We start from the raw sequence: 26,919 nt of genomic DNA on the forward strand, positions 1-26,919 counted from the left end.
CGACCCTGGGACTTGGGTTGCCCTCTTCCTTGTGTTCTCAGGAGAGCTGGTCTTCTGTGCCATGGCCTGCAGAGAATCCTCCAGGTTGGGCTTTGGTGTGTCTTGCCAGTAGCAACCTTCATGCAGGTGTGGGCTGAATTATCTTAGAAATCCCAGGTGGGCCCTACGCTGGCGAGGGAGGAATGCAATCTTTCATGGTACAGTATCTTGTTTAATCTGGGGGCTTGCTTAAAGGTACATGATTGGAGAGGGGGCATCTCTTCAGGGGCTGGGTAGTGGTAGTTCTACATGGAGTAGACAGCTCCCCACGGAATGTGCTCAGGCAACAGGCTCCTGTGAGGGTCAGGATTCCAGCTGGTGCTCCTCAGTCCAGTTATTGACTGGGGTGAGAAATAAGATGACAGAGAAAGGAGAGGTCTGCTTTATGGAATGAAGAAGCTTTAAGTGACGACGATCGTGACTTCCTAGTGGACCACCATATTCTCTTTGTCTTGACACTTCACCTGCAGGTTTGGTGGCAAACTACTGGCTTCCAGTAGTATTCTAGTTGAGAGTGCTGATGGGCCCAGTTTATCTCTTTGCACCCTCCTTTCCCAAGTGGAAAATGGGAATATCGTCTCCTAGTAAAATGTAGGGTGCTGAGTGCAGTGCCTGCAAATGGTAAATGCTAAATAAATACGGTTATAATTAGTATAACCGAAGATCTCTTTAGAAAAAGCAATCACCTGTGCTGGCTGAACTCTGTGCAAATGAAGGATTTATTGACCCAGTTTTAATTTCTGTGAATACATCTTTGTGTAGTAAGGAGCAAACCAAGAGGACTGAGTCCTGGGTGCAGCAACTCACCTGGTGCCTTGGGTACGTTACTCCTTTCTCTGAGCCTCGGTTTTCCCCTCTGTAACATGGGTTTGTATCATATGACCCAGAGATTGCTAATCTCTCTTCTCCAGCCAGGTTATTGGCGGCAGGGTGAACTTGTTCATCAGGTAGAGTCGCTTGCCCGGGAGCCTGGACTGGGGGAGGCAGCTTTTACAGCCCCAGAGGTTATCAGGGTGGAAAGGGACTGGGCTGGCGAGGATCAATAAGTAATTAAGGTTTTGATGAATCTGATAAAGCCCCAATAAGCCAATGTCCTTGGAAGCTGGTAATCCCAACTTCAGGTGGCAGAGAGGATTAAAATAGTCTTGCCTAGAGGTAAACAGGCCTAGGGCCCCAGTGATCTCTGGGTTTGCCTCCCAGCTCTAGTAGAAATGGGACCTGTGCAGAGTATCCTTCCTGGCCAGTCAAGGTATATCTAGGCCATTCCAGTCTGGTAGGGAAAACTGGCTTGGCTTGGAAGTATAAGAGGGTGAGCATTAAGAGATGAGCATCTTGGGATGGTGAAGGACCCCGCACTGTCGGACGTGGAGGGGAAGGTGGTGCCCAGGAGAGGAGCTTCCAGGGGAATGCCAACCTGTGTCATAGCCCTCAGGTCCCAAACGAGAGGGACCTCATCATCCAGATTAGAAACTGATAGAACTCTCCCCCAAACTATGTGTGTTTCTAGGTTGACTTCTTAATATTTGGAAGGGGGGCTTGAGACTGGTCTCACTGTAATAATGCTGCCACCACCTAGCATAATAAATATCAAGAAAAACTTCTAACTGGGTTAGAAGTATCACACGTCTACTTTACTAACATACTACAGGGGTCCCAACAAGTGCGTTTGGGGATCCCTGACCCTGTGGCCCTTGACCTCAGATTTGAGCCCCTACAGGGTGAACATACCACCATCCTTCCCAGGAGGAGACAGTCTCCATAGGAACCAAATTGCTACATAATAAAACCCATTCTTTATTCCCTTCTTTCTACAACTTTTCAGCCAGTGCATGGTAGAGTTTCCAGGGAGTGAGAATGGAGGCACGGGGGGTTTGTAGAGCCCGGGAGGGGTGTGTTTTACAATTCAAGGCCCCTAAGATGGATTTCTTGAGGAAGTGCCTTTGTGTGGGCACCACACCCAGCTGGACAGCCCAGCCTCCTTCAGGCATGGTCATTCCTCTCCTCTTGCCTATGGACCCTTCGTCCTGGAAGTCACCTTGCCAGCCCATGTGGTTCCCTGCTGTTTCTCCAACCCAGCTTCTCCTCTCCCCTAGGTTCCCCCTGCCGCCCCACCAGCCACTGCAAGGGCTGCCTCACTGTTCTCCAAGCCTGCACTGTCCCCCTCTGCACAGCCTCCTCCCACACCTTTCCAAACTAAAATTTGCCAGTGACTTCTGTGGCAGGCAGCTTGGGACACACACATACGCGCGCGCACGCACACACACACACACACACACACACACACAGACACACTCACACTAAATTCTTTTTCTTCGTATCTTGGCTAGCTAACCAGCATTCAATGCCTGGAAGCCTCCCTTCCTTCTCCCTTGGTAACCTCCACTCAGCCTTTAGAACTGTCACCTCCTCCACGAAACTATCCCCTGGCTCTTCCTCCCAGGCTGGGTCACAGCCCAGAACGCGCCTGTGCGTTTATTCAGGGTCCTTGCCACATCTTTTAATGATCTGTTTAGGTGTCTGCCTCTCCTCTGAGCGGGGAGTTCCAGGTAAGGTCTGTTGCTGAGTCTCTCTGAATCCCTCACGCCTTGCGCACGGTCCTGATCAAGGCAGGGGCCTTGGGGCGCAGGCCAACGACAGGGCCAAGGGGCGCTCCCGGGCTCGCGGAAGTGGCCCCTTGCACTAGGCTCTGCCAGGCGCGCCCGGACCGAGCTTCCGCGGAATCCCGGTCCGGGAAGGCTCAGCTGTCTTCCTGAAATCTTCGGTGTGCCACGTGGAGCCCAGTCTGGAACTTGTTGTGGGGGGCGGGGGCAGGGTGGCTAGGCGTCAGGCCTGCCACTTCCACCCAGGCTGGAGCCCAAACAGCTTAACGATACATCTGGTGGTGGCTGGCCGGAGGCATTCCCGGAGCGGTGGAGAGAGCCCCGTTCTGCGCTGGCCGCGAGGAGCCGGCTCTTCGCCCTGGGCTCGCGCGAAAAGACTCCGTGCAGAGTCGGAGTCTGAGCACGCCGGCCGCTTAGAAAGCTCCTCACGTCCAGGCGCCGCGGTCACGGATGCGCCGGTTTCCGGCCATGAATTGGGCTTCAGAGTGCGAGCCGCCTGCCCGACTCCCGGCTGAGCCCGGGGCCGCGGGGTGGGGGATGGGCGCCCGCCAATGTCGGTGGGGCCAGCTAGGGTTGGAGCCCGCGGCCGCGGCTCTGCTCCGCGACGTTTGGCCGCGGCTGGTCCCTTTTGGCTCCCCTTGCGTCTCGGTGCCTGGCTCAGTGCCCTGCCCGGTCTCTCTCACGGCTACCCCTGGCCCGGCTCCTAGAGGGGCTCTCTGCCCAGGGCGGGGGTCATGGCCCAAGACGCAAGGCGGCTGAGGTCGGCGGGGGCCAGGGGGCTCCGGGAACCCTCGAGGGCAGTCGGAGGCCGACCCTTCTCCATCCTCTGGTCCCTGGCGAACGGGGGGCACGAGGCCCAGGGCCGCCAAGTCTCTGCGCGCCGCAGCCCCGGCCGGTCCCCATCGCTCTGCGGGCCTCCGAGCGTCCCTCGGGCTGGAAGCGCTGAGCACCCGGCGCCCCCTCCGAGCCGCGAGCGGGAGAGCGCCGCGCTGCGAGGCAGAGGCTCCGCAGTCACGTGGTCGAGAGGAGGGCGGAGGGGAGGGAGGCGGGCAGGGAGGGGAGGGGAGCGGAGTCGAGGGGGAGGAGGAGGGGAGGGGGCGTCCTCCGCAGTTCGGCTCCTCACCGGGGCTCAGACACACAGCGAGCCCGGAGCCGCCGCGCCGACCCGGCTGCCGCCGCCACCGCCGCCACCGCCTCCGCCGCCTCCGAAGCCTCCAGAGCCGCGGGGAGCGCCGCTGCCGCCGCCGCCGCCGCGGGCCGCCCCCGCCGCGCCGGCCTGGGCTCGGGCCGCCAGCGTCGCCGCAGCCACCAGCGGAGCGGGAGCCCGACCGCGCTGGGCTGGGCTGGACTGGGGCGGGCGCAGGGCTCAGGGGCGGGCGCGCGGGGAAAGACGCACGGGCGGGCTTCGCTCTCCCGGGGAGCGGCCCGGGACTGCACCCGGACCGGCGCCTCCCCGCTCCGCGCTGCCCTCGGCCTCGCCCCGGGCCCGGGCGGATGAGCCGCGCGCCCGGGGGACATGGAAGCGCTGACGCTGTGGCTTCTCCCCTGGATATGCCAGTGCGTGTCGGTGCGGGCCGACTCCATCATCCACATCGGTGAGCGCGGCGGGCGCGGGGCCGAGGTTGGGCGGGGGCCCCAGCGGCGCGGGGGGTGCGCGGCGTCCAAACTTGGCTGTTCCCTGGGCCGAGGGGCTCGGCGGGCGGTGCTCCCCCGAAGGGCCGCTCCGCGCCGCCCCGCGGAGATGTGCACGGGCCGCGCCGCGCTCCCGCGGGCTCCCGTTGCTCCCCGGGGCTCCAATCCCCGCCTCGGGGCCCCGCGGCCTCTGCCGACACTTAGGGCCGCGGCTGCGGGAAATCCGGGGCTAGGCGCAAGTCCAGACCCGCGCCCCTGGCGGGGCCGTCGGCGGGGTAGGGCCAGCCCTTAGGCGCAGCTCAGAGCAGCGGGCGCCGAAGGCGGCAGGGCCCGGGGTCTCGCCAAGTTGGCAGGGCAGGATTCAAGAGGCCCAACCGGAACCGTGCGTGAATGTGGGTGGGTGGGTGTTGTCAGCGTGTGTCTCTGTGTGCGCTTGTGGCTCCGTGTTGGTGTCACTGCGAGAGGGCGTTGGGGTGTATGGGGCCATCAGAGCCTGTGTTGGTGCGTGCATGACTGTCAGCCTGTTAGAGTGGACACAGTGTCTGCCTGTTTCTCTGGTGTGTGTCTGTGTACCTCTCTGTATATGTGTGTGTGTGTGTGTGTGTGTGTGTGTGTGTGTGTGTGTGTGTGTGTATCTGGCTGTGGCGACAGCAGCCCAATCCTGGACTGTCCCAGAGTTTCCTACGGCCCAGGTCTTGGGGGCCGGCACATGGTCTGGGTGGTGGGAATCAGGGAAGAAGCCTGGGCTGTGGTGTAGTGTGTGGGGGGAGTGTGTGCGCGCGCGCTGAGCGGGAAGAGACCGATGGAGGGAGAGAACCGGCAGAGGAGAGAAGACGAGATAGAGGAGAGGAGGAGGGGGCTTGTCGCTGATGGGGAGTGTGTGGGAGTTGGTAGCAGCAGGGGAGAAATCCCAGGAAGTTGGTACGGGCTGGGGGACTGACAGCGGTTGCTTTTGGGGAGCCCGTCTGCAGTCGCTTTTCCGGAAGTTGGGAAAGACCAGCGAGCCCAGAGAGTCTGGGGGGTTGGGAGGTGTGAGAAGGCAGGGATGATGGGACAGGCGAGGCCGGGGTGTGATGGGTGGTCAGGGACTAGGCCTGGGCTTGGTGCGCTGCAATCCCCCTGCAGGAGTCAGGGGCCGGGGCCAAACCTGCTTCCCAATGGTGGTGGAGGTTGCGGGGGCGGGGGGGCGCTTGGGTCTCGAGGTCAGCATTGCGGCTCTGGGTGTAGCATGGAACGGGACCTTCCTCCTCCTGCCCAGCCCCCAACTCGGGGAATCACTGGGCCCAGCCCTGGGACTGTGGTGACCCTCAGGGCCTGGTGAGGGGGAGGACTCCGGAGTTGTCCAGGCTACAGGGCCAGGTTCGGTGAGTCCCACCGATCCCGGCTTCAAGTGCTGAGAGTCGGCCACGGCGGTGCTAAGAGCGCAAAGGGCCAGCCGGAGGCCGCCCCAGAGGAGCTGTTCATGGTTCTAGAAAGCCCTTTCAAGAGCGGCTCCTTCTGGGCTCCTCAGCCCTGCTGGGTTAGAAGGCAAAGGGTCTAGGGACATCCTCCTACCCACCCACCCCTAACGTACACGGCAGGAGAAAAAGTGGGGAGGGATGGAAAGCAGGAGGCAGAGCCCAGGGAGCCAGGCTGGGACTGAGCTGCCTGCTTGCCTGTCATCGGTTATCAAAGGCCCCTGCGTAAAGAAGCCCCCTGGCGTAGGAGAGCCACTGTGGACCTGCTCGCTTAGCTCTTTGCAGGGGGTGGTGCGCAGGGCAGAAGGAAGTCATTGTTCCATTTTGGGATTGGGGCTGGGGACACTTGCCTGCAGGGGAACTTTGTGGCTCCTGGGATAGGACTCACGGGGCCATGTCAGGGCATTTAGGTGCTGCCTGAGGTCACAGCAGCTTGGCTCAGTCCATTATGTGGGGCATGGTTGATACATGAGGTGGTTTGGTTGTGAGACACTTGTGTGACCTGGTGGCAGCATATGCCATGTGCATGTGTAACTCATGTCGACTGTGTTGGAATATTTGGGGGGTGTGTTTCTGTGTTGGGGGACTGAGGAGAGCCTTAAACTATCCTATCAGGCTGAAACCGCAGCCCAGAAGTCCTGCCACCTGGCAACCTGCAGTCCTGCCAGCACCATGACCAGAGGGCCAAGGCTGGGGTAGGGGTGGGGTGGGGAAGCGGCCCCCTCTAGGCCTATAGCCTTGACCCCTCCTCTCCTCCAGGTGCCATCTTCGAGGAGAACGCGGCCAAGGACGACAGGGTGTTCCAGCTGGCCGTATCCGACCTGAGCCTCAACGATGACATCCTGCAGAGCGAGAAGATCACCTACTCCATCAAGGTCATCGAGGCCAACAATCCTTTCCAGGCCGTGCAGGAAGGTGAGTGGCTGGCCGCCATGCCCAGGGCTAACAGGGCGGGGGGGCCTGCCAGCAGCGCTGGAGCCCTGCAGGGTCGCGAAGGGCTGGGCCACGCAGGGTTCCCTGTGTGCCTGGGCAGTCACGGGGCCGCGCACGGTGCGCGCTCCCTCCCCGGCCCACCAAAGCAGTGGTGCGGGAGTGCCTTGCGCTGCGGGGCTGGAGCGGAGAGCTTGTGAGCGGGGAGCTGGGCTCCTCGCGGGGCGTGTCTCGGGCTTGTGCGGCTCCTTTCCAGCTGGGTGGGCGCGTCTGTGAGCCGCGCAGGCGTGTGTGGCTTAGGGCTGTCTGTGTTGTTTGAGTGTGGGTGGGTGTGTCTTCGAGCAGGGTACCTGTGTTGGTGCACCTCCCCTGACCTGGATGGGCCAGTGTCTTCTTCGCTATCAACCGAGGAGCGAGGAGCGTGTGGCGCCCAAGCCCGTGAACGCGCGGCATCTCTCGCCTCGAGGCCGCTCTGTGCCTCGGCTGGCTGGCGTTTCTCGGCCGGCGGCGCTCCTCCTCCGGGTTTGGAGGAGCCGTTCTCCCTCGCGGTCCCCGCCGTGGGCGGAGGCGTCCCCGCCCGGGCCGAAGGTGGGCGCTGTTTGACCAGAAAAGCAGCGGAGTTGGGCCAGGCCAGGCTGCGGGGAAATCCTAGCCCGTGCCTGGGCCGCTGTGGTCCGCAAACTCGGGCCCGCAGGCAGAGGCAACAAGTGCGAGGCTAAGCGCAGAAGCCCCCTCTGCTCTTCCCTACTCTCTCATTCGCTCACCTCCCACTTGGCTTGAGCCTGGGCTCTGGGCCTCGGGTATCTCTCCCACGATGCCTGCTTCCTCATCAGAGACTAAGGCTTTCACTGCCCCTGATATCTGCCTGGCCCAGGGCCCCTTTCCTCTCCTCTGCCCCCATATCCATGGTTTCTCCTAGTTCCGTATATCCAAGGCTTTGACTCTGAGGCCCTCGCCCAGGAGTATTGAGGACAGAGGCCACGGCTGGTAGCCGGGATTCCTCCCAGGAGGAACGGACAGGACAGTGGGTCAGTGTAGGGAGGAGGTGGGCTGGCTGAGGGCTCCAGGCAAGTTACCCTCGCCCCGCCCCTGGGCCCAGAGCCCTCCTCCGCCTCTAGGTTATATGTTGGCTGCTGGTTTTCTTGTATCTCCAAGGATAGGGTGACTCAGTGAAGGCTCTGGTCTGGGTGCAGAAGGTCAGAACTGGTGCTGGGGAGAACTTGGTGCTGGAAGGAGGTTTTGGGGAGTCTGCTATTCTTGCAGAGGAGGGAGAAGGCCCAGCTCTGGGGCCTGAAAGTCCAAGGATGTCTTGAGGTAGTTGTGAAAACCTGGAGGTCTGGATGTGTTTTGGGGGTGGTGGTGAGTGGGGTGAGGCTGGTGTTGTCTGTCAGGGGAGCTGCCACTCCCAGCCCTGGCAGAGGTCTGACATTCATTGAGGTACGAGGGAAGGAATCCCTGTCCTTCTTTGCTGTCTGATCATGTCCTACCTGCAGTCCCTGCCCCCGCATGCCCTGCCCTTGGACTTTTTTTTCAGCGTGCCCTCATCACAACTGTTGCATGTGCTTGGGGTGGGCTCTAGCCAGGGGAGGGTGGGACCTCCTTAGGCAGGAGTGACCCTACCTGGGGTGGGGATCTGTGGTGACACAGGCTTTTCCAGTTACATGCCACAGTTTTCACAATGCCTCATGCTCCCTTGACACTGTCCCCATACACTCGTCTCTGTGGACATTTATTCTTTGTGCTTGGGAGCTGAGGACGCAGCTGGGGAGCACCTGTTTCCTGCCCCAGGGAGCTCACAGTGTGGCAGGGATGCCGCCTGTGTTTGCCATGGCAGTTTGGCGCTTCCACCTTCTCTGTTGACATACCTTGTTTCCATTGACTTCCCCTCGGCTGTGTTGACTATTCCATGCTCATTCATTTTGCTCCAAATGATGCCCATTGCCCCCCCCCCGCCCCCCTCCAACAGCAGGTCCCCAGAGACTGAAGCTAATGCTCTTGCCCAGGGTTACAGTCTCAGGCAGGTAACACACATGGGTGAACTGGGCAGCTGGGCCTGAAAGAACCTGGAATGTGGGGTCTGGAGAGGTCATCTCTGTCAAAAGGAGCGGCTGTTCCGTAGCTTCAACTGACTTTACCATTTGGGAATGAAAATCCTAGTGTTATAAATGGGATGATTTTTTTTTTTTTTTAAGAGGAGCCCCAAATCTGGACTTTAATGTAAAACCTGATTTCTAACTGTGCTCGACGAATCAAACAATTTGAACAACACAGTACAAGCCAAATAAAACAGAGCTTCGGGCCGTTCAGCCTTCAAGCCCTAATGCAACTTTGTTCTGGAGGCACAGGGCTCTACCCAGGGGCCTTTTCTGGGTCTCAGTTTCTCTATTTTTATAACTGGAAGAATGTCTCAGGCTCCAAGCATGGCAGGCTGACACAGTCTTGGAAGCGTGTGAGTGAGTGTGTGCGTACATCCAGAACTAGAGAATTGGAAGCTGATGGCTGACAGTTGTCCAGGTGGAGGAATACTGACCAGGTGGTGTTGGGCTACCCTCTGCCCAGAGGGCGCGTGCGGGCTAAAGTTGGTATGCTTTCAACTGATCAGCCCCGTGGGCAGAAATTCACATTGTTATCCCATGACCTTTTGAAGCCCTGGGATGTTACCAGGGATGGGACTCCTCGAGAGCCTCAGGGAATACAGAGCGGGGCACAGAGGCTCCTCCTCCCTGGCCTGAGGCTTGGCGCAGCAGGCGCTCAGCTGGCTGGGTGTCCTTCCTTCTGCGCTCTGTGGGGTGCTGTCCATCCTGTGGCTTAGCCCTACCTGATAGATATCTCATCTCTCTCGGCCCTGCTTGATAGATATCTCATCTCTCTCCTGGGCTTGGACAGTCCCAGCAGCAGGACATGGGTGGTAGATGCAGCTCGGATGGGAAAGGAAAGGACTTCTTGGCTGGGGCAAAGGCAGACTGGGGTTCAGTCTCCATCATGGACTGGGCGAGCTCGCAGTGACAACCCCCCCACCCCCGAGGTGGAATTGGGATTGAAGTGGTGCTGCCCCATTTTGACTTGAGAGGTAGCACCATGCAGGAATAAGAGCATAGTTCTTGGAGTCCAAGAAACTGGGTTCAAATCTTGCTTGCCTCATGTGCAGTGTGATTTTGGCAGAGGCCTGGCCCTGTTCTGAGCTTCTGTTCACATATCTGTTGAAAGGGAACAATCACAGTACCTGCCTCCTGGAATTATGGTGAGGATTAAATGAGATGAGACATGTATGAATTGTCTGCAGAGGGCCTGCAGTAGGTGTCCAGTAAACATGAATTCCCTCTCCATTTCTTGACCAACTGTGAATCCATCTCAGCTTCTCCTGAGGCTGTTATTTTCAGCTGCACCGTTGGTTAAGCTAGTGAATTCCTTGAGAGCGGACCCTAACTGACCTTTTCATTTTCAGCTTTTTGCTTAACTTTTCCCCTCCTGATTATAAAAGAAATGCTTTGCTACAATGAGCATGAATTAATTTAAAAATGAGAAAAAGGAAAAGGGCAATGCATGCTCATTATATAAAATGTGGAAGGTACAGGAAAGCATCAAGAGACAGAACAAAATCGTTTGGAATTCTACCACTGTTCTTTCCTTCTAGTCTTTTTTCGTGCACTGAATTTCATAAGTGCTGAGAGTTCCTATTCTGTTCAGTTGTGTATATATATATATATATATATATTTTTTTTTTTTTTTCATTTAACATATCATTGGCTTTTTTTGAAATCACTATGAACTATTTGTAAACATTACTTTTAATGGCTGCATATATTTTCAATATCCAAAACAACTTATTTTTAAAAATGCAAACATTTATGTTGGGATATGCTTAAGTATTTAATGAAGAAAACAGGAAACCCTACTTTGGCTTGTTGGTCCTAAGATTTATACCTGCAGTTTTTTCAGGCTGATTTTGTATCCATACAAGCTTCTTACAAGTTACCTTTTGAGGTAGTTGGTCAGTTTACGTAAAAGATTGGATCACTTTTTAATAAAGTATGCATTTGGTGAGGATTTAGCAAATGATAACACAGAAATGGTATTTAAATCTCTAAAAGGCTGTATCTTAGATTTAGTTGGTAAAGTCCATATTAACAATAAGTGTGAAAATTTGTCTTCTAGATACTAGATGAGATACTAATTTGTTAAATAAAAAATTTTCATATTGCTTTAGAGTGCCTGCTCAAGGAGAGGATTATATAAATGCATAAACGCATAAAGGAACTGCCTGAACATGAGTCTCTTCCGTTCACAGTATTATCTTTTACTGTAAGTGAAAGACTTGAGTTATTGGTTATGCTGTAGATATATCTGTCACAGAGTGGCAAGATAACAATTTAGGGAAGAGGAAGAAAAAAGGAATATATGTGATGCATTATTCCTTTTAGTTACAATAAGCACAAAAGTGTTTTAGGAAGACAAGGTAAAAATCACCCAAGTATAGCTTGGTGTTCACAGAATACAGCAATGAAACAATGAAATAAGAGGAAAATAAAGCACAGTGGGCTTGGTGGTGTCCATCTGATGGCCTTGCTCGTATTATACTGGTCACTCCTAGGTGGTCACCCTGCCCCTTACGCTCTATGACATCTGCTAGACGGTTTCCCTCCCTGAGCTTTGATGCCTCTGGTGTCTTCCTTGATTTCCCTTCAGAATTATAGGTCCCGCTGAGGCTGTATTTTTGCAGCCTCTGCTGGCAGACCCACTGTTCTCCCTGATAACGGTGTTATAGGTCCCTGCCTGGGAGATACTGTCAGCATTTCCCTGGGTGTGATGTTAGAGTCATTAAAGATGCTTGCAGGCCCACACCATCATTCCCATCCACTCAGCTGCATAATTTTTCTCTTGGCGTTGAAACAAATTTTACCACAACTTTGCTGGTTAAAAATGGGAATGTAGGGAATTCCCTGGCGGTCCAGTGGTTAGGACTTGGTACTTTCACTGCTGAGGGCCTGGGTTCAATTTCTGGTTGGGGAGCTAAGATCCCACAAGCCTGTGTGGTGCGGTCAGAACAAACAACAAACTAACAACAGCAACAACAACAAAACGGAAATGTATTATCTTACAGTTCTGCAGGTCAGAAGCCTGACGTGGGTCTCCCTGGGTTAAAATCAAAGTGTTGGCAGTGCTGATTCCTTCTGGAGGCTCTAGGAGAGCATCCATTTTCTTGCCTTTTCAGCTTCCAGAGGCTGCCTGCCTTCCTTAGCTCCTGGCCCCCTTCCTCCATCTTTAAAGCCAGCGATGGTGGGTGGGGTCCTTCTCACAGCAAGTCACTTCTGTCCTCACGCCCACTCCTCTGATTCTTCTGTCTCCCTCCTCCCAGGACCCTTGCGATTACATTGGGCCCACTGGGATAATCCAGGCCTATCTCCCTGTCTTCAAATCAGTTGATTAATTCCATTTGCAACCTTAATTCCATTGCAGCCTTGCTTCTCTTTTGCCGTGTAGCCTAGCATATTCACTGTTCCAGGGGTTAGGATGCGCATGTGTTTGTGGGCCATTTTTCTGCTACTGTGTTGGCACACCTGGCAGGTGCCTGTTGTAGGCAGTGCACATCGTGACCCTTCCCTTTCTTCTGCTCGGTTGGCTGCACTTTTGCTTACTGGGTGGCATCCTCTTGTCACTTGGGGCGTATGGCCATTGTTCCCCTGTCTTTCAGACTCGCTCTGGAGGTGGCACACTGCAAGTCTGCAGGCCTCTACTGACTTCCCTGTGCTCTCCAATGACACACTGACTTCCTTCCTGGGGCCTGCAAGCTGCTTGTGCCTAAGGAGGTTCCTAGAGGAATCTGCTTTGTGAATAGCTAGACTGTGAGTCTGTGCCACCGTGCAGGTCCATGACCTCCATTTCTTCCAGGCCAGGTTCTTCAGACGCCCCTCCTCTCCCCGCCCTCCATCCCGCTCACCTAGAGCACAAGGTGAGGGTCCCTACAAAGGTCAGTCTCTTTCTCAGCTGACACACAGGGTCTTCTGCCAGTGATGTTTCAAGCCAGGAGATGGCTGTGGCCACGGCTGCAGGTGCTGATGGCCGCTCACTAAAGCTGGGCTGGGGACAGGGAACCATCTAGTCCCCTCTCTGGATTTCTCACAAGCCTGTGTCTATGTAGAAGTATAACTGCCATCTTCCCTCAGCTGGACTACTGGGCTTCAGAGCTGTCCTTCATTCTAGGGTCACTCTTGTGTGTCCAAACACACACACACTCTCTTCATAGACTGTACTCCTGCCCTCCCCGCATCCTCACACGTAATGGGTTCCAGAGGCTCCCTTTTAGTATCCCTATTGCTGTAGCCTTGCCCCCAGATTGGGAGGTTGGACTTAACTGGCAGTGAACAGATGGGCCTCTCATGCCAGGTGTGTGGGTTGGAGGCCGTGGGTCTAGTGAGACACTTTTCCTCATGCTGCCTCCAAGCTTCTGCTGTTCCCATTCCTGGTGACGTGGGAACTTTAACAACCTTCCTGTCTAGAGTAGCACGTTGGGGCCATTTGTCCAGGTTTCTCTTGGAGGATAGCTAAGGCTATCCCTTAACACTGAAAGCCACATCTTGTAAGGGCAGACAGACTCTTTCCAAATTCTTGTAGTTGCCAGGTCAAAAATCCCCTTGCCTTGGCCCCTATATCAGCCATCTTCTCTCTTTACTTGGCCTTTTCACTACCCAGAAAATTCTGTCACCTAAAAACTTGGAACATTGAGTCTGTACGGCTTGTTCCCAAACCATTTCTAACCCAGTCTGATAACCTGGATGTGAATCTTTTTAGACTTGGCCACGCAGGGAAGTGCCTGTTTGTTCCTACCCTTTGGTTTTGTTCTGTGGTTCCCTTTGTATCAGTCAGGATAGACTCAGTCATGCCGTCGTAACAAACACTCTCCAAGTCTAGTGGCTTAACATAACACAAACTTATCTCCTGCTCGTGCTACGTGTCAGCTTGGAGCTTGGCTCATCATGGTCACTCAGCTTGAATATTGCTGGTTGCTGTGCCAGAGGGAAAGAGAGGTCTACGGGTCTCCACCTGGATGTGACACATGTCACTTCTACTTATAATTTATTGACCAGAACTAGTCATGTGGTTCCAGCCAGTTGTAAGGGATCCAGGAAGCACAGACATACTGTGTGCCTGGAAAGAGAGAGAGAGAACTGGAAATAGTTGGTGAATGACACCAATATCTACTACTCAGGTCATGTCAAAACAACCCTCCCATTTCCTTGGTGACTCGTTAAAACAACAACAAAAACAAAAGAAACAAAACAAGTAGAATTTTAGGTATTGGATCCTGGTTGGACCAAATCCATGGCTCCCATCAGTTCCCCTTTGCACACTCATTTACTTGTTCCCCTGCTCCAGAAAGCCCCAGGCAGCCCTTTGGTGTAGGGGGACGTCAGGAAGCCTGGGTCTCCAGCCCCGCCAGACTCTCAGAAGAGAGCCAGTCTGTGTCTACCAGCCTTGTCCTCTGTGAACTAGGGCCTGGATGGGCCCAGCTCTCCCAAGACTTGGGCTCAGTGCTTCCTAAGGAATGAGGTGAAGACTGGCTATTGTGGCACCAGCATCAGTGGCCCCCACAGTTGGACTTAAGCAAGTCTGTGTTTCCTGTGGACTCAGCAGGACTCCCTGTGGCCCTGTTTCTTCTACAGACACCCCCTGCCTCCTCCCAGTGCCCTCCTCGCCCCTACCTTCCCCCACAGCAGCAGCTCTCTCTCTTTTGCTAAGGCATTGGGCTGGAGTGGAGACTCATCTCTGCCATGGGCTGGCCTGTGACAGCTCCCTTCTCTGGAGTCTGGCCTCTCTGACAGGCTTGGAGCCCAGGAAGGCAGCTGGGTCTGTGTTCACTATCCCATCAGTTGGGCTCTCCTAAGACCTTCCTTCCAGCCTGTAAACAGCCTGTTTCCTGGTTGATGGCCACAGGTTGGGAGAGAAAGACCCAGGGTTCTCCCTTCCGGGCCTGAAGCACAGGCAGGGTAGCTGGGAGGTGGTTAGATGGCCCTCTTCTGTCTGTTTCTGGCCCCGATCTGGGCAGGGCAGGCTCCCAGTGGGTGAAGCCAGGGGCTGTCAGTTGGGGCCCAGGGCGGTCCGTATCCCAGGCTGCACCTCCTCCTCGAGCCAGACCTGGAGTATGTGGCTCTGGCTAGTCCTGTGTGCCTAGTTTACTTCCCTTACATTAGTTCTTCGCCAGACCCACCGGAGGCAGCTAGACACTGTAGCTCCGTCTCTGCCTGCGCTGTGCCTGTTCCCAGCCAGAGCTCAGCCTGGCCCTCGCATGCCTCTGCGTGAGGTTAGACATGGTGCCTACAAGCCCAACTGGGGGCAGAAGGAGTCTTGTTGATCTCACGCACAGGCTGGGGTTCCCGTCCCTGCTCTGCTCTCCGACTCTGGGCAGGTTACCTCAGTTTCCTCGACTGGAAGACGGGAATGATGACACAGAGGACACTGTGATGGTCAGTTGAGGAAATGTACTACAGTGCCCAGCCAAGGGCCGAGCACAGACGTTGGGATGGTTGTCATAGTACCAGCCTGAGTGGTCCCAAGGGGCTCTTGGCCTCCTTCCGCTTTCCGACCTGGGCTGGGCGGGCTTTCCCAACCCCTGCCCTATTTAGGGTGGCTTGGAGTTGATCCTGGCCTTGCTGGTGTCCAGGAGAGCAGGTAGGCAGGTTGCTATCGATGACATGGTTTACGTGGAGGCTGCCTGGAGCCACCGCTGTGGGCTGGGGCTCCGGGAACCTGTAGACCGTCGCTGCACGGAATTGCAGTCTCGCTGCAGCCTTGCTGTTCTGAGTGCGCAGAGCGGCCCGAACCCAGCCAGCCTGGCCCCGCCCCTGAGCAGCTGGCCATAGTACCCGTAACTTGCTCCTTTTGGTGGAAAGGGGTCAGGCAGGTACGGGTTCAGATCCCAGCCCTGTGACTGATTAGCTGTGTGGCCTTGAGAGGCCACTCGTCCTCTCCAAGCCTCAGTTTTAATACCTGTGAAGTGGGCTACCTTGGGGTTGTGGTGATGGATCTAGAGAGGTGACTTACACCTGGCAGGAGGGAGGCTGTGGGCATGCAGCAGCCCACTGGGGCGCCCAGCAGAGGCACACCGAGGGTGTGGGTGGTGACACGCAGTACACTAAGTAGGCATTGGTTCTCTGTGTCCTGGCCACCATTTGCTCTGTTCGCCTGTTCACCTGCCAAGGGTACATGACACCCCTTGGTCTCTGGGTCCTGCCTGGGTGCTACCAAACCCCAGGTCAGGGCAGAGACACGGTCCCTGCTGGCTGGACACCATCCCCACCCCCACCCCTTGGCTGGAGCTCTTGGCTTGGCCTGGCCATGTGCCCGCCCTGATGTGGCCTGAGGCCCTGCAGACTCGGCCTGGGCCTGGCCTGGCAGGCTATCTCCGTGCCCTCCCACTCCCACGCAGCCCCTCCTGCTTGGTACAAAGGCAGAGGCTTTGGGTCTTGCCCTGGCTCTGTTCCTGAACCGGGACTGGGGGCTTTCTTCCATCCTTCTGTCTGAGCACCCAGAGACCTGGGAGGGAGGGAGAGGCCACACCCTGGGCCCTGGTCTGGGCTCGGGGCTCCAAGCTCTGAGACCTGAACTGGGCACTGGCTGAGGCCCCTGCTGCTCGCCTCTGTGGTGTCCGTCTCAGGAGGTCGGGGCCGAGCGCTCAGGAGGCCCTGACGTGGCTCGGCCCTTGGGCCCTTGCTGCCGGCCCTGTCATGGCGGCAGGCATCAGATGCTGCTCCTTTTCAGTCCTGGGTGGTTCCCAGGGCACCTGCCCTCACTTGCCTCTCCCTCCCGGGCTCTGGTAGCCCAAACGATCCAGTGGCCTGCCCCCAAGTCCTGTAGGCTGCCAGCCCAAGCCTAGAGCTCTAGGGGAGCATCTCTCCTTGTCACGGGGCCCCAGGCTGGAGCCTCAGCTCAGGGCTGACTCGGGGCTTTGCCTACCTCCTGGATAAAGGCTTCTGAGGGCTGAGGCATGACCCTGCGCGACCCACAGCGCAGAGCTGGGCTGCACAGGGCGCCTGTGGCCAGTGTTCCTCAAGGGACAGGCAGGGGGTGGCCATGCCTCCGGGGGAGGGTGGTGTGTTGGGCAGTGCCGAGGAGGGGGGACTGTCCAGCAGCGGGGGTCGGGTCCTCTGGCATGCCCTGGAATCTGGGCTGAGCACCCCGCCTGTGTGTGTGTGTGTGTGTGTGTGCGTGTGTGTGTGTGTGAATGTCCGTGTGTGCCAGTATATGGGTGTGCAGGTGTGTGCATGGGTGTGAGCGTATGTGCACATACACGTGTGCACATGAGGAGGCTGTTGCAGATGTCCACGCTGCCTGGGCACGTTTGGTAGAAAGAGCCGCAGTTCCAGCTGCCACTGGGAGCCAGCCCAGGAACCTCACCGAGGGAAGGAGTGCAGTGAGCTTGGCAGCTGTGGTCTGCTGTAGGCTCCTGGTGACGGCCTGTTAAAAAGCAGAGGTGGCTGTCAATACCCAGTGTCTGCTGACACCTGTGCCCAGGGCTGTATGAGCATCATCTCTGGACCACCCCAGGGAGCACGGGGATTATATGGCGAGCAGAGCGAAGCAGGGATTGCTTCAGGAACGCGACGGATTGGTAGCTGAGCCAGCATTCCCCTTGTTCCTTGCCTGCCCTCCCACTATGCACATGACCCTCCCTTTATCTCAGTATTTGTCCAGTTCTCTCCACCTCTACCACCATCTCCCCAGCCTCAGCCTGGATCCCTGTGGTCACTTACTCACTGTTACCTGCCTCTGCCCTCCTCCCTTCCAGGCCTCTGTCCGTGTAGCAGCTAGAGCTATCAGAAAAATCAATCCAGGCACCTCCCTCTTCTGCTGCAACCCTTCAGTGGCTCCCTGCAGTACTAAGAATAAAATCCAGACTCCTTGCTAGAGCCTGCAAGCCCTCAAGTGCAACAAGGGCTGAGCTCACTTGCTTCACTGCTGCCACTCCTCTTGACCTCTTTGCTTCAGCCACATTGACTTGCTTCCTGTGTCTCCAACAGTTGAAGCACGCTCCCACCCCAGGGCCTTTGCACATGCTGTTCCCTCCAGCAGGAAGGCTCTTTACATGATAGGCTCCTTCTCAGCCTCAGCTATTCCTCAGATCTCACCTCCTCAGAGAGGCTCCCCTTGGTTCCAAGTAGGGCCCCTCTTATTCTGTATCAAAGCCTTCTTTTCTTCTTTGCATGCTTCCTCACCTGCAATTGTGTTATTAATTTATTTGTGAGGAGCGTCAGGTCTGTGAGGGCAGGGGAGTGTCTGTCTCATCCATAGCTGAGTTCCCAGAGCCAAGCCTGGTGTGCAGCTGGTCATGGGTGCGCAGTAAGAGCCTCTGGATGGATGACAGAACGGATGGACACACGAGACCTCTGCTCTTTGAGGCCCCCTCAAGCTTGTGGTCCTGCCTTCATGCTCAGAGCCACTCGGAGTCCCACGTCATGTGGGGCCTGGAGGCTTGATGCATTTATAGCAGCCCTGTCCTGCCACCTGAGGCCCACTTATGCCAGCGGTTCCCTCCTGGTCAGCTTCTAAACGTGAGGACCTTTCTCCTGGCAAGAAACGCTAGGAGCAAATACCACAGCCTCTCCCTGGCAGTGGCCACTTCCATGGGGGATTCCAAGGCCCAGCACAAAGGGTACAGTCACAGTGGAGGGGTTTCTCATGCTCATGGGCTGGGGCAGGAAATAGTTTTGGAGGACCCGTTTCTGGAAGGCGTTTTGCCGCCTGAGCTGCGCTGGCAGGGGCTCAGGGCCATTGGCCTGTCCATCCGCTCTGAGATGTGCCTGTGCGGGTGGGAGTGGGTGGTGAGGGAAGGGAGGCTGCCCAGGGGAAGTAGACATTCCCCCTGGGCTCCAGGTGCTGGCCCTTGGGGGCTGTGTGGGCTGACTGCTGTCTGGGTGTTGGGCATGAGCCAGGACCTGGGTTTCCATCCTCGTCTCTCACCTGGGAATCCTCTGGTGGGCTCGGGAGCCGCACCCCGATATGTGGCCTCAGTCTCCACATGTATGAAATGGGGATGACGTCGTCCTAGCCAGTGCCTCTTCCAAACTTGGGCAGGGAAAAGGGCTGGGAGAGGGCGGAGCAGCTGCAGGTGCGGGACCGGTGAGCCTGGCAGCTTGAGCTTGGAGGGGAGGGCACTGCCAGCCCTCCCCCAGCACCCCTGCGGGAGCTGGTGAGCAGCACCCATTTACGAGGATGTAGCCGCCACCCCTGACACGTTGGCTTCGCGGGAAGCAGGAGTTAGAACCCTTCCAGTGAGCTGGGGCTGAAGGGGCTTTGAAGGTTGTTAATGATGGAAACCTCATCAGGAGAGGCCTGAGCGTGGCTCAGAGGACCGACTGTGTCAGGCTCCTTAGCTCCTGCCAAGAAAATGGACTTCATGAAAGGGAAGATGACGCGTCTGTGATGGGTATCAGCACCCACTGATCAGTACTGGCGAGTGCTCTAGGGGAGCTTCTAGACGGCGGACTGCAGCTAGATGGGACTACATGTGCGCTCTGCTCCAACCTTGCCTCTTTAGGAGGCCTTCCCTGACTGCTCTGCTCCCTTAGCCGGGGCGAGGTCTTCTCTTGGCTGCCATGCCATCCTTCATGTCTCCCCTTGTGTCTCAGTGGTTGCCTGTGAGGCCTGTGAGCTCTGCATCTCAGGATTCCCAGCACATGCAGGGCTGGAGCAAGTGTTTGTTGAGTGGCTGTCTGACTGTACTGATGGCATGTACACATGTGGGTCTGCAAACATACACGGGAGTGCATGCCTGTGTGTCCTGGCGCGCTCCCAGACATACCCCTGCAGACGGACTGAGCCCCTCCCTGGGGGAGCCTGTCAGGTGGCCTGCCAGGGGTGTGCCTTGAGGACCCCGCTGGGACCGTGACAAGGTGGCTGAGCCACGGCACTGTGGGGTATGTGGAGAGTTTCTGCCTCTCATGGCCTGGGAGGAAGTTGTTGCCCCCAGGTGTGTTTGTGGGACTGCTAAGTTGGACCATCTGAAAACACCACCGCCTAGCAACTTCACATCAGGGAATCCCGCCGAGTGTCTGAAATCATGCTCTGTATTAGTCAGGTGGGTGTCAGGAATACTCGTACTGGCCTAAGCAAATAGGGATATTAATCAGGCCGTGTAATGGAAAAGACCTGACGTTGCGTAACTTCAGGCATGGCTGGATCCAGGGGCCCAAACGGTGTCCTCAGGACACCGCCTCCTTCTCCACACCCTGTCCCTGCCTTCCTCTGGGCAGGCTTCCTTTCCAGGCAGCCCCATCCACTGAGAGCCCCCAGGCTGTTGTAGGCTGATGTCTAATCAGCCCAGCCCCCTGGTCCTTCCCCACGGGAAGAGGGGGACTGTTGAACAAGAGTCCCACAGGTGTCCCAGGATTGCTGCTCTTTGGCCTGGCGTGGGGACAGGCTCCTCCTGGAATCAGTCCTGGTGCCAGTGGAGTGGGGTGCCCTGATTGGCCAGGCCTGCTGAGGGTGAAGGGGCAGAGCAGACCTGGGTGGGTGGTGTCACCCCGGAAGTAGTAACAGCTGCTCATCGTGGGGCTTCTCTGCCCACAGGACACTGGGGACTGGAACTGGGCTGGAAGCCCTGGGGCCACACCTGGTGACAGGACGTTCCCACACAGTGGGCTCCAGGAGACCTCAGACCTGGCTTACTCAAAAGCTCTGTGGGGCAGGCAGTACTAGGAGGGTAGGAGCCAGGCTCTGAGCTCTGTGATGTGCCTATGGGCGGCGGGGAGCAGACAGGATGGGGGCCAGGCAGGGCCGGAAGGCTTTCTGGGTGAGGGGCACTTGTGCTAGCCCAAAGGCCAGGAGGCTTTGAGTGAGGGAAGCCTGTGTTTCAGGCATGGGGCAGGGTGAGCTGAGCTGTGGGTGGCATTTGGGGCAGTGAGGGAAGGGTGGGAGCCAGCCTGGTGGGGCAGGGACTGGGGGATGGGAAGGGGGCAGGGGACCTGGGGCCTGAGCCCTCTCCCCACTGGGTATCCTGAGGGTTCCTGTGGGCGTGGCGTGACCTGGACCTTCCTTTGCACCCCCAAGTCCCGAAGGGAGGCAGGGCCTGGTCCGCAGGGTGGAGCTCACTGCCCTGTGGCCTCCTGCAGGTCCTGGGGTGTCTGCAGTCCTGCCCCTTACTGTGCGTGCTGTCAAACTCTATTTGAAGGAGGGGACAGGGCAGTGGGTCTTGGCCTTACACACTTGGCCCCCACTTTATATGTAGACACAACCTATAGCCTTGGCCCCAGACTCAGCCTTTTCCACCCGGGGTGAGGGGGTCTTTCCTATCCCCCCACACACCTGTTTTGGGCAGGGGTCTCTGTCCCCTTCTTCCAGATGGCCCATTTGTGGCCACCCCTGGAGGTCACCCAGGTTCCAAAGGAGGGGAAGGGGTCCTGGGTTGGCAGCCAGAGACCTGGCTTGCCCCAGCAAAGCAGAGGGCCAGCTCTGCTCACCCTTCTGTCCGGTGGGGACACTGTCTCAGGCTCCCGCGGACCCTGGGAGGCTGGGCCGGTCATGGCAGAACTAGGAGTGCCAGGAGGGGCTGCCTTATCCTCCTGGGCAGTATCTGCCCCACCCTGAACTGGCTAATTGAATAGAAACCCTCCATACGCTGTGCGGCAGAGCCAGGGCCCTACCTCGTCTCATTAAGAAGTCCCCTGACAGTCTCATGAGGTGGCTGGCTGCTCAGAGAGGTTTATCTCTGCCACGTGGTGCTCAGGCCCCCGGGGGCTGGACCCGGGATCAGGCCCCCTCCCAGCTGCCCTCCAAACGGGCTCAGGCAGAGGTGAGGCTGCTCAGCTCTGGGGCCACCAGCGGTCCGTCCTTAATCGGTTATGGTTTGCTGGACTTAATTACTTTAAAATTATTAACCTCAGCCAGAGAAAGCAGGCGGGGTGGGGGGTCGAGGAAGAAATGTGAGCCACCCAGACTCCTCCCTGCCTCCCAGTAGGTGAGCTAATGGAGGCGCTCATCACCATAGATTTCTTTCCTTTCAGCTCTGGGCGTGCTCCTCCAGTTCAGACCGTGTTCAGAAATGCGCACTTCTGCTCCACCAGGAGGTGTTCCTGGCTGGGCCGTGAACTGTCATTTGGTCCATCCCCCTGTCCCAGGCCCCTTGGTTTTCCCTCCTCAGACACTGAGCTCTGGAGTTCAGTAGAGAGAGGACAAGGAGAGCCAGGCGTCACTCACTCTGAGACTGGGGTCTCCAGAAAGAGCCCTCCCTCACCTTGGCTGACACGGGGACCACTTCCTTCCCAACTCGGGAAAGATGCTGCATACACCTAGCAGCTCTGAGCTGAAGTAGGCTTACGTTCTCCATAAGGAATATTTCTCTGCAAGGAATATTTCATCTCATCAGTAATGTGAAGCAGTGGAGCGGTGGTACGTGCATGTTCTAATTCACAGTTTTACAGTAATTAAAAAAAACTCAAGATATTGGTTTTCTTTGCATTAGTGAGATGGTGGTAGGCAGTAAAGCCCACTGTCTTCTTATAATCAGATTTAAGTTGTTTTAATTATACAGCCCATATTCTCCCAGTAACATACCATCTCTGTGAGTTAATGGGCTTTGAAATCTCCTTTTGTTCCATACACTGTAGATACAGATTTTTTGTAAAACGATTTATTTTATATATGGAAATTCAGAAAATTAGCTATGAGGTAGCTTCAGGTGAACATTGTGTGGTTCTGTTATGTTAGAAGAAGGTAAATAAATGTCTACAGAAGACCCAGCCCAAATTCCTGGATGGAATTCTGAGCATCTCCCTGTCTCTGGAACAAGGTTTTCAGAGCACAAGTGAGGTACAGGGCTATCAGTGGTGCTCTGACAGCAACAGAGAGAACATTCCTATGCTGTATAAATTTCTCTGTTGATTCTTCAGTCAGGATATTGGAAAGGAAATGTTTGTTCATTCATTCATGCATTCATTCACGAGTGTCTACTGTGGGCTTGGCCCTAAACTTGGGGAAACACAGCAAGGAAGGCCACGATCTTTATCCTTAAAGATCTGGTGCTTTCCAGAGAAACAAGCCTTTATCTACATGACTCTCAAATAAGACCTTTTCAGTAGTCAGCGCTTCTGTGGGTTGGCTGGCCATGCAGGCCTCGCAGCTCACAGGGCTCCCTGTCTGTCGATGATCTCTAAATGCTGAGGAGGTGCACAGGGTTCTGACTCAGGTTGCCCCTAGCAAGGGAGCATTGTGGCTCTCTAGGGCTTCCTGGAGGGTGGGCTGGGCCAGGCCAAATCTCCTGTTCTTCAGACCCAGGGCATCCCTCAGCCCTGCCATCTGCACTGTGTCCTGGGGCCCTGGCCCTGTCTCAGGACCCCCTTGAGTATCTACTAAGGCCCAGTCTTAGGTCGGCCTACCTCTCAACTGGGTGAGGCTGCCCTACTCAGGCCAGTGGAGTAGCCAGAAGACTCCCGGGTCCTGATGGCCATTGGCTGAGGATCCAGTCGGGAGAGGTGTAGGGGTGTGTGTGTGTGTGTGTGTGTGTGTGTGTGTGTGTGTGTGTGTGTGTGTGTGTGTGTGTGTGTGTGTGTCTGCACTGGAGGCAATGGGATTCACCCTTCTTGGTTCCCCTGGCCTGGAGCTGACGCATTACTGGAATCAGCACCTGGGATCATCCGGAAGTACTGTGTGGCCTTCGTAAGTTGCTGCCCTCTCTGTTCCTGATGCTGGCTGCAGCAGGCAGGGTGTGCAGTGGTGCTCCTACCACAGTCTCAGGGAGATATGCCCTCCAGCGTGAGGGCAGTGAGACCCCTTCTTTCTCTAGCGCTTTCTTCTTGCCCCTGCTCCTTGAGTCCATGGGCACTGTGTTTGGAGCCCCGTCAGCTAAGGGTCTCTTAGCAGGGCCATGGGAAAAGACCAGAATCCCCTCAAGGGTTCAGGAGTAAGCAGGATGAGCCAGCTTGGGGGGTCCAGCTGCCTCTCACCCAGCCGAGACCCTCCAAGCTAAGCTCCCCTGTTACAGAATCCCAGAACCGTGCCTTCGAAGCCAGACCCAGCTCAGAACCTCAGCCCAATGCCCCACTTTCTGGGTGGGCAGGTGGGGAAGAGGGGCGCTGCCTCACTGCTGGAGGTTCCAACTCCACAGGTGTAAATGCTGGACCCACTTGTTGTGAGATGTGAGTGAGATTTCGTGACATGTGGCCTCTTGCAGTGTGTCTGGTATTTACAACTGGCGAGGAGTTCTGTACTTCTGGAAACTGTAAGAAAGGGGATGCCTGGGCTGAGGGTGGACTGGGGACTGGGAGCCCTACAGCAGAGAGCTGCTCATCCTCACTGGCTGCAGTTTTACCCTGAGCAGGGAATAACGTGTTGGTAGGAGGGGTGCAGTGTGAGTGCCCAGAGTCCTGACTGCGTGAGGGGATGCAGCTGACACGGGCCGTCAGCCACAGGGCTGTCTGTGGTCCTTCTGGCTTGTTTAGTTGGGCAGTGGAGGCCCTGGGGGATCTGCCAGCATGTCGTATCGGGATCTCTGTGTCAGCAGTAGGATTTTCTCTCTGTCCCCAGATCACCTTGCTCCCTTTTTTTCTTGTGTTTGAAGGGCTCATGTTGAAAGGTGGACCTGGGGGATCAGGGACAGTCCCTGCAGGAGGTGATGTCTTAAGTCAGGCCTGAAGGATAAGGAGGACTTTGCCAGGGAAGGGATGGGGAACAGCATGTGCAAAGGCTGAGAGGCAAAAGTAGGGGTGCCCTGGGGGAAGTAAGGGCAGGAGTGTGAGGTGGGCAGTGGGAGCTTGCAGAGCCTGAGGAGCTCAAGAGCGTGGAAACCCTCCAGGAGTTTACAGGACTGGAGGAGCTGGACTGGATTTGTCAGCTGTAGGGGCTGGATGGGAGAGGCCTGGAGTTGAGGGGAGTAGGGGAGGGTCCACCTATGGCCCTCAGATACGAGGGGCCTGAACTAGGCGGGCAGAGAGCTCTGCCTTTCCCTTCCTTTGTGGGCATCCTCCATGCATTCCTCCAGGGCCACCTCCTCCAGGCAGCCCCTCTGGTCTCCAGTCCTCACCCCAGCAGCTCTGCCCTGATGCCCCTGCAGGCTCTGGCTGCCTTGAAAGCTCCAGCAGGCAGGGAGTTCTTGGCCACTTTTTTTTTTTCCTTCCCTCCTTCTCTCCCTCCCTAATATTTATTTTCATCAAAATTATACATGCAGGGGCTTCCCTGGTGGCGCAGTGGTTGAGAGTCCGCCTGCCGATGCAGGGGACATGGGTTCGTGCCCCAGTCCAGGAAGATCCCACATGCCGCGGAGCGGCTGGGCCCGTGAGCCATGGCCACTGAGCCTGCACGTCCGGAGCCTGTGCTCCGCAACGGGAGAGGCCGCAACAGTGAGAGGCCCGCGTACCGCAAAAAAAAAAAAAAAATTATACACGCAGATAGTTGAAAGAGTTGATGACTTCCACAGGGTTAGAAAACCAGCAGCTCCTCCCCCCTGCATTCTTCCCCTCAGTGGCAGCCCCTGTTCCCTCTTAGTGGATGTTGGGTGTTTACCTGCACATTTCCCGGGGCACCCTGGATTGCAGCCCTTGGCTTCTCAGTTTGGAGGTGGGGACTCTTGGGACCTTCCTGGCTCCATTCAGGTCCGACATTTGTGATCAGTAGGTGTGGTGTTCACATGACCACTGGATTCCTGCCCCTTTACTGGCTGGTGAGGCCCCACAGAAACCATGCTCAACAGAACTTTGGGAGGCCCCCCGAAAGGGTTTACCCTGGGCCAGGACATCCCATCCCATATTATCTTCACGGTTCCCTGGGGAGGTCAGAGTGGGGAGGGCATCTTGGAGACGTGACCATGGAAAGTTCAAGGAGCCTGGAGTCAGAAAGTTCCAGAAGGCTGGCCCAACTCTCCTGTGTGTGCCTCTCACTTGGCATCTTTTCCTGAACTGCAGTTCCTAATTGTGTGTCGAGGGCCTGCCATGCGTTTGTCTCTGTGCTGGGTTCTGGGGATACAGCAGTGAATGGGAGAGACCTCATGAGTCTGTGTCTTTATTTCTAAGATGGGGACCACTTGACTTTCCTGCGCTGTTGAGGAATGAGATATAGTAACAGCATGCTCCAAACTGAGTTCTGCACAACTAGTTCTACAAAATGTTGTGGGAGGCACAACGTGTGACCCAGCTAGATGCTTCTCTTGGAGACATCACCATGTGCATGGGCATATTTAAGGCTCTGAGAAGTCCTGCAGTCAAGAAGCCCGTTCACTTTTGTGAACTCAGCATTGGCAGGCTGAACATGGAACTTTCTTTGGCAGAGCACCCAATAGCCTCTTGTGTAATCACTGCTTCGCAAAACCCATTTTGGAAATGCCAAGGCAGCGTATGTAAAGTACCCCACAGAGCGCCCTGCACCTGTGAGGCGCTCAGTAACTGAGTCTCTCCTTGCCTTGGTGTCCTGAAGGAGGCACAGGGACCAGGCAAGGCCCAGCTGCCCACAAATCAGCTTGATGGAGCTGACGGTAGCTCACACACTTAGGTATGAATGGTTACAGCAACAAAAGTCAAAGTGAATTTAATCTTAAAAAGGCAAGGAATGATTTTCCCCATGGTCTGCCAAAGCAGGACTTCATAAATATTGCAGTGGGGTGTGCTGGATGCTGGGCACTGCTCCTGGCTGGGAAAATCTCTGCCAAGCACCATCCAATAGCAAAGCCACACTCCTGTTCTTGTTAGCAAGACACTCCACCTGACAGATTTACCTGGCAGTGCCTCTGGCTAGCCTGCGGATGGCAGTGGATTTTGCAGGCCTGTGTTCTGGAGAAAGCGTCCCTGCAGCCACTGATGTGGGGAGGGACTGAGGGCATGGAAGGCTCTGCAGACCCAGCACCTCCTCAGCCTCCTAGACATGATGTGGGATGAGGAAGCCTCAGTTTATTTCTCTGGAACAGGGGGATCATCATGCCCAGCACCGTGGGTGCCTTGAAGTAGAGACTGCGTCTTCCCCACTGTGTCCCCATAACCGAGCACAGATGAAAATCAGAATTGGCTTTGGAAGGATGAATGGGAGTTTTTTATACATGTCGTAGGAGAAGGGCATTCTAGGCAGACAGCACTCCATGTACAAAGGCCTGGAAGCCTGAAAAAGTCTGACCTGTGACATGAACCATACATAATGCCCAGGGAGTGTGTAAGGACCAAACAAGTGACAGAAAACCCTTCTCACTCGGGTTGGGTAGGGCAGCCTCGGGAATTTGCTTCCTACGCCAGAAGAGACACCAGGAAGGGAAGCATGGTATGTTCAGAGACAGGAGTGATCCCTGCCCCCAC

At 56.2% G+C, this 26,919-nt stretch overlaps 1 protein-coding gene across 3 annotated transcripts in view; it reads left to right on the forward strand.

Moving 5' to 3' along the window:
* Positions 1-3,990: 3,990 nt before the first annotated feature.
* Positions 3,991-26,919, forward strand: part of GRID1 (glutamate ionotropic receptor delta type subunit 1) — a 663,206-nt gene continuing 640,277 nt past the window's right edge. For all 3 annotated transcript variants that reach the window (XM_079899987.1, XM_079899988.1, XM_079899989.1), the window contains exons 1-2: positions 3,991-4,234; positions 6,488-6,643. In XM_079899987.1, coding sequence (XP_079756113.1) covers positions 4,156-4,234; positions 6,488-6,643 — 235 coding nt within the window. In that variant the 5' untranslated portion in view covers positions 3,991-4,155. The remainder of the gene's footprint in view (positions 4,235-6,487; positions 6,644-26,919) is intronic.

This window comes from Stenella coeruleoalba (genome assembly GCF_951394435.1).
Source record: "Stenella coeruleoalba genome assembly, chromosome: 16".
Classification (NCBI taxonomy): Eukaryota; Metazoa; Chordata; class Mammalia; order Artiodactyla; family Delphinidae; genus Stenella; species Stenella coeruleoalba.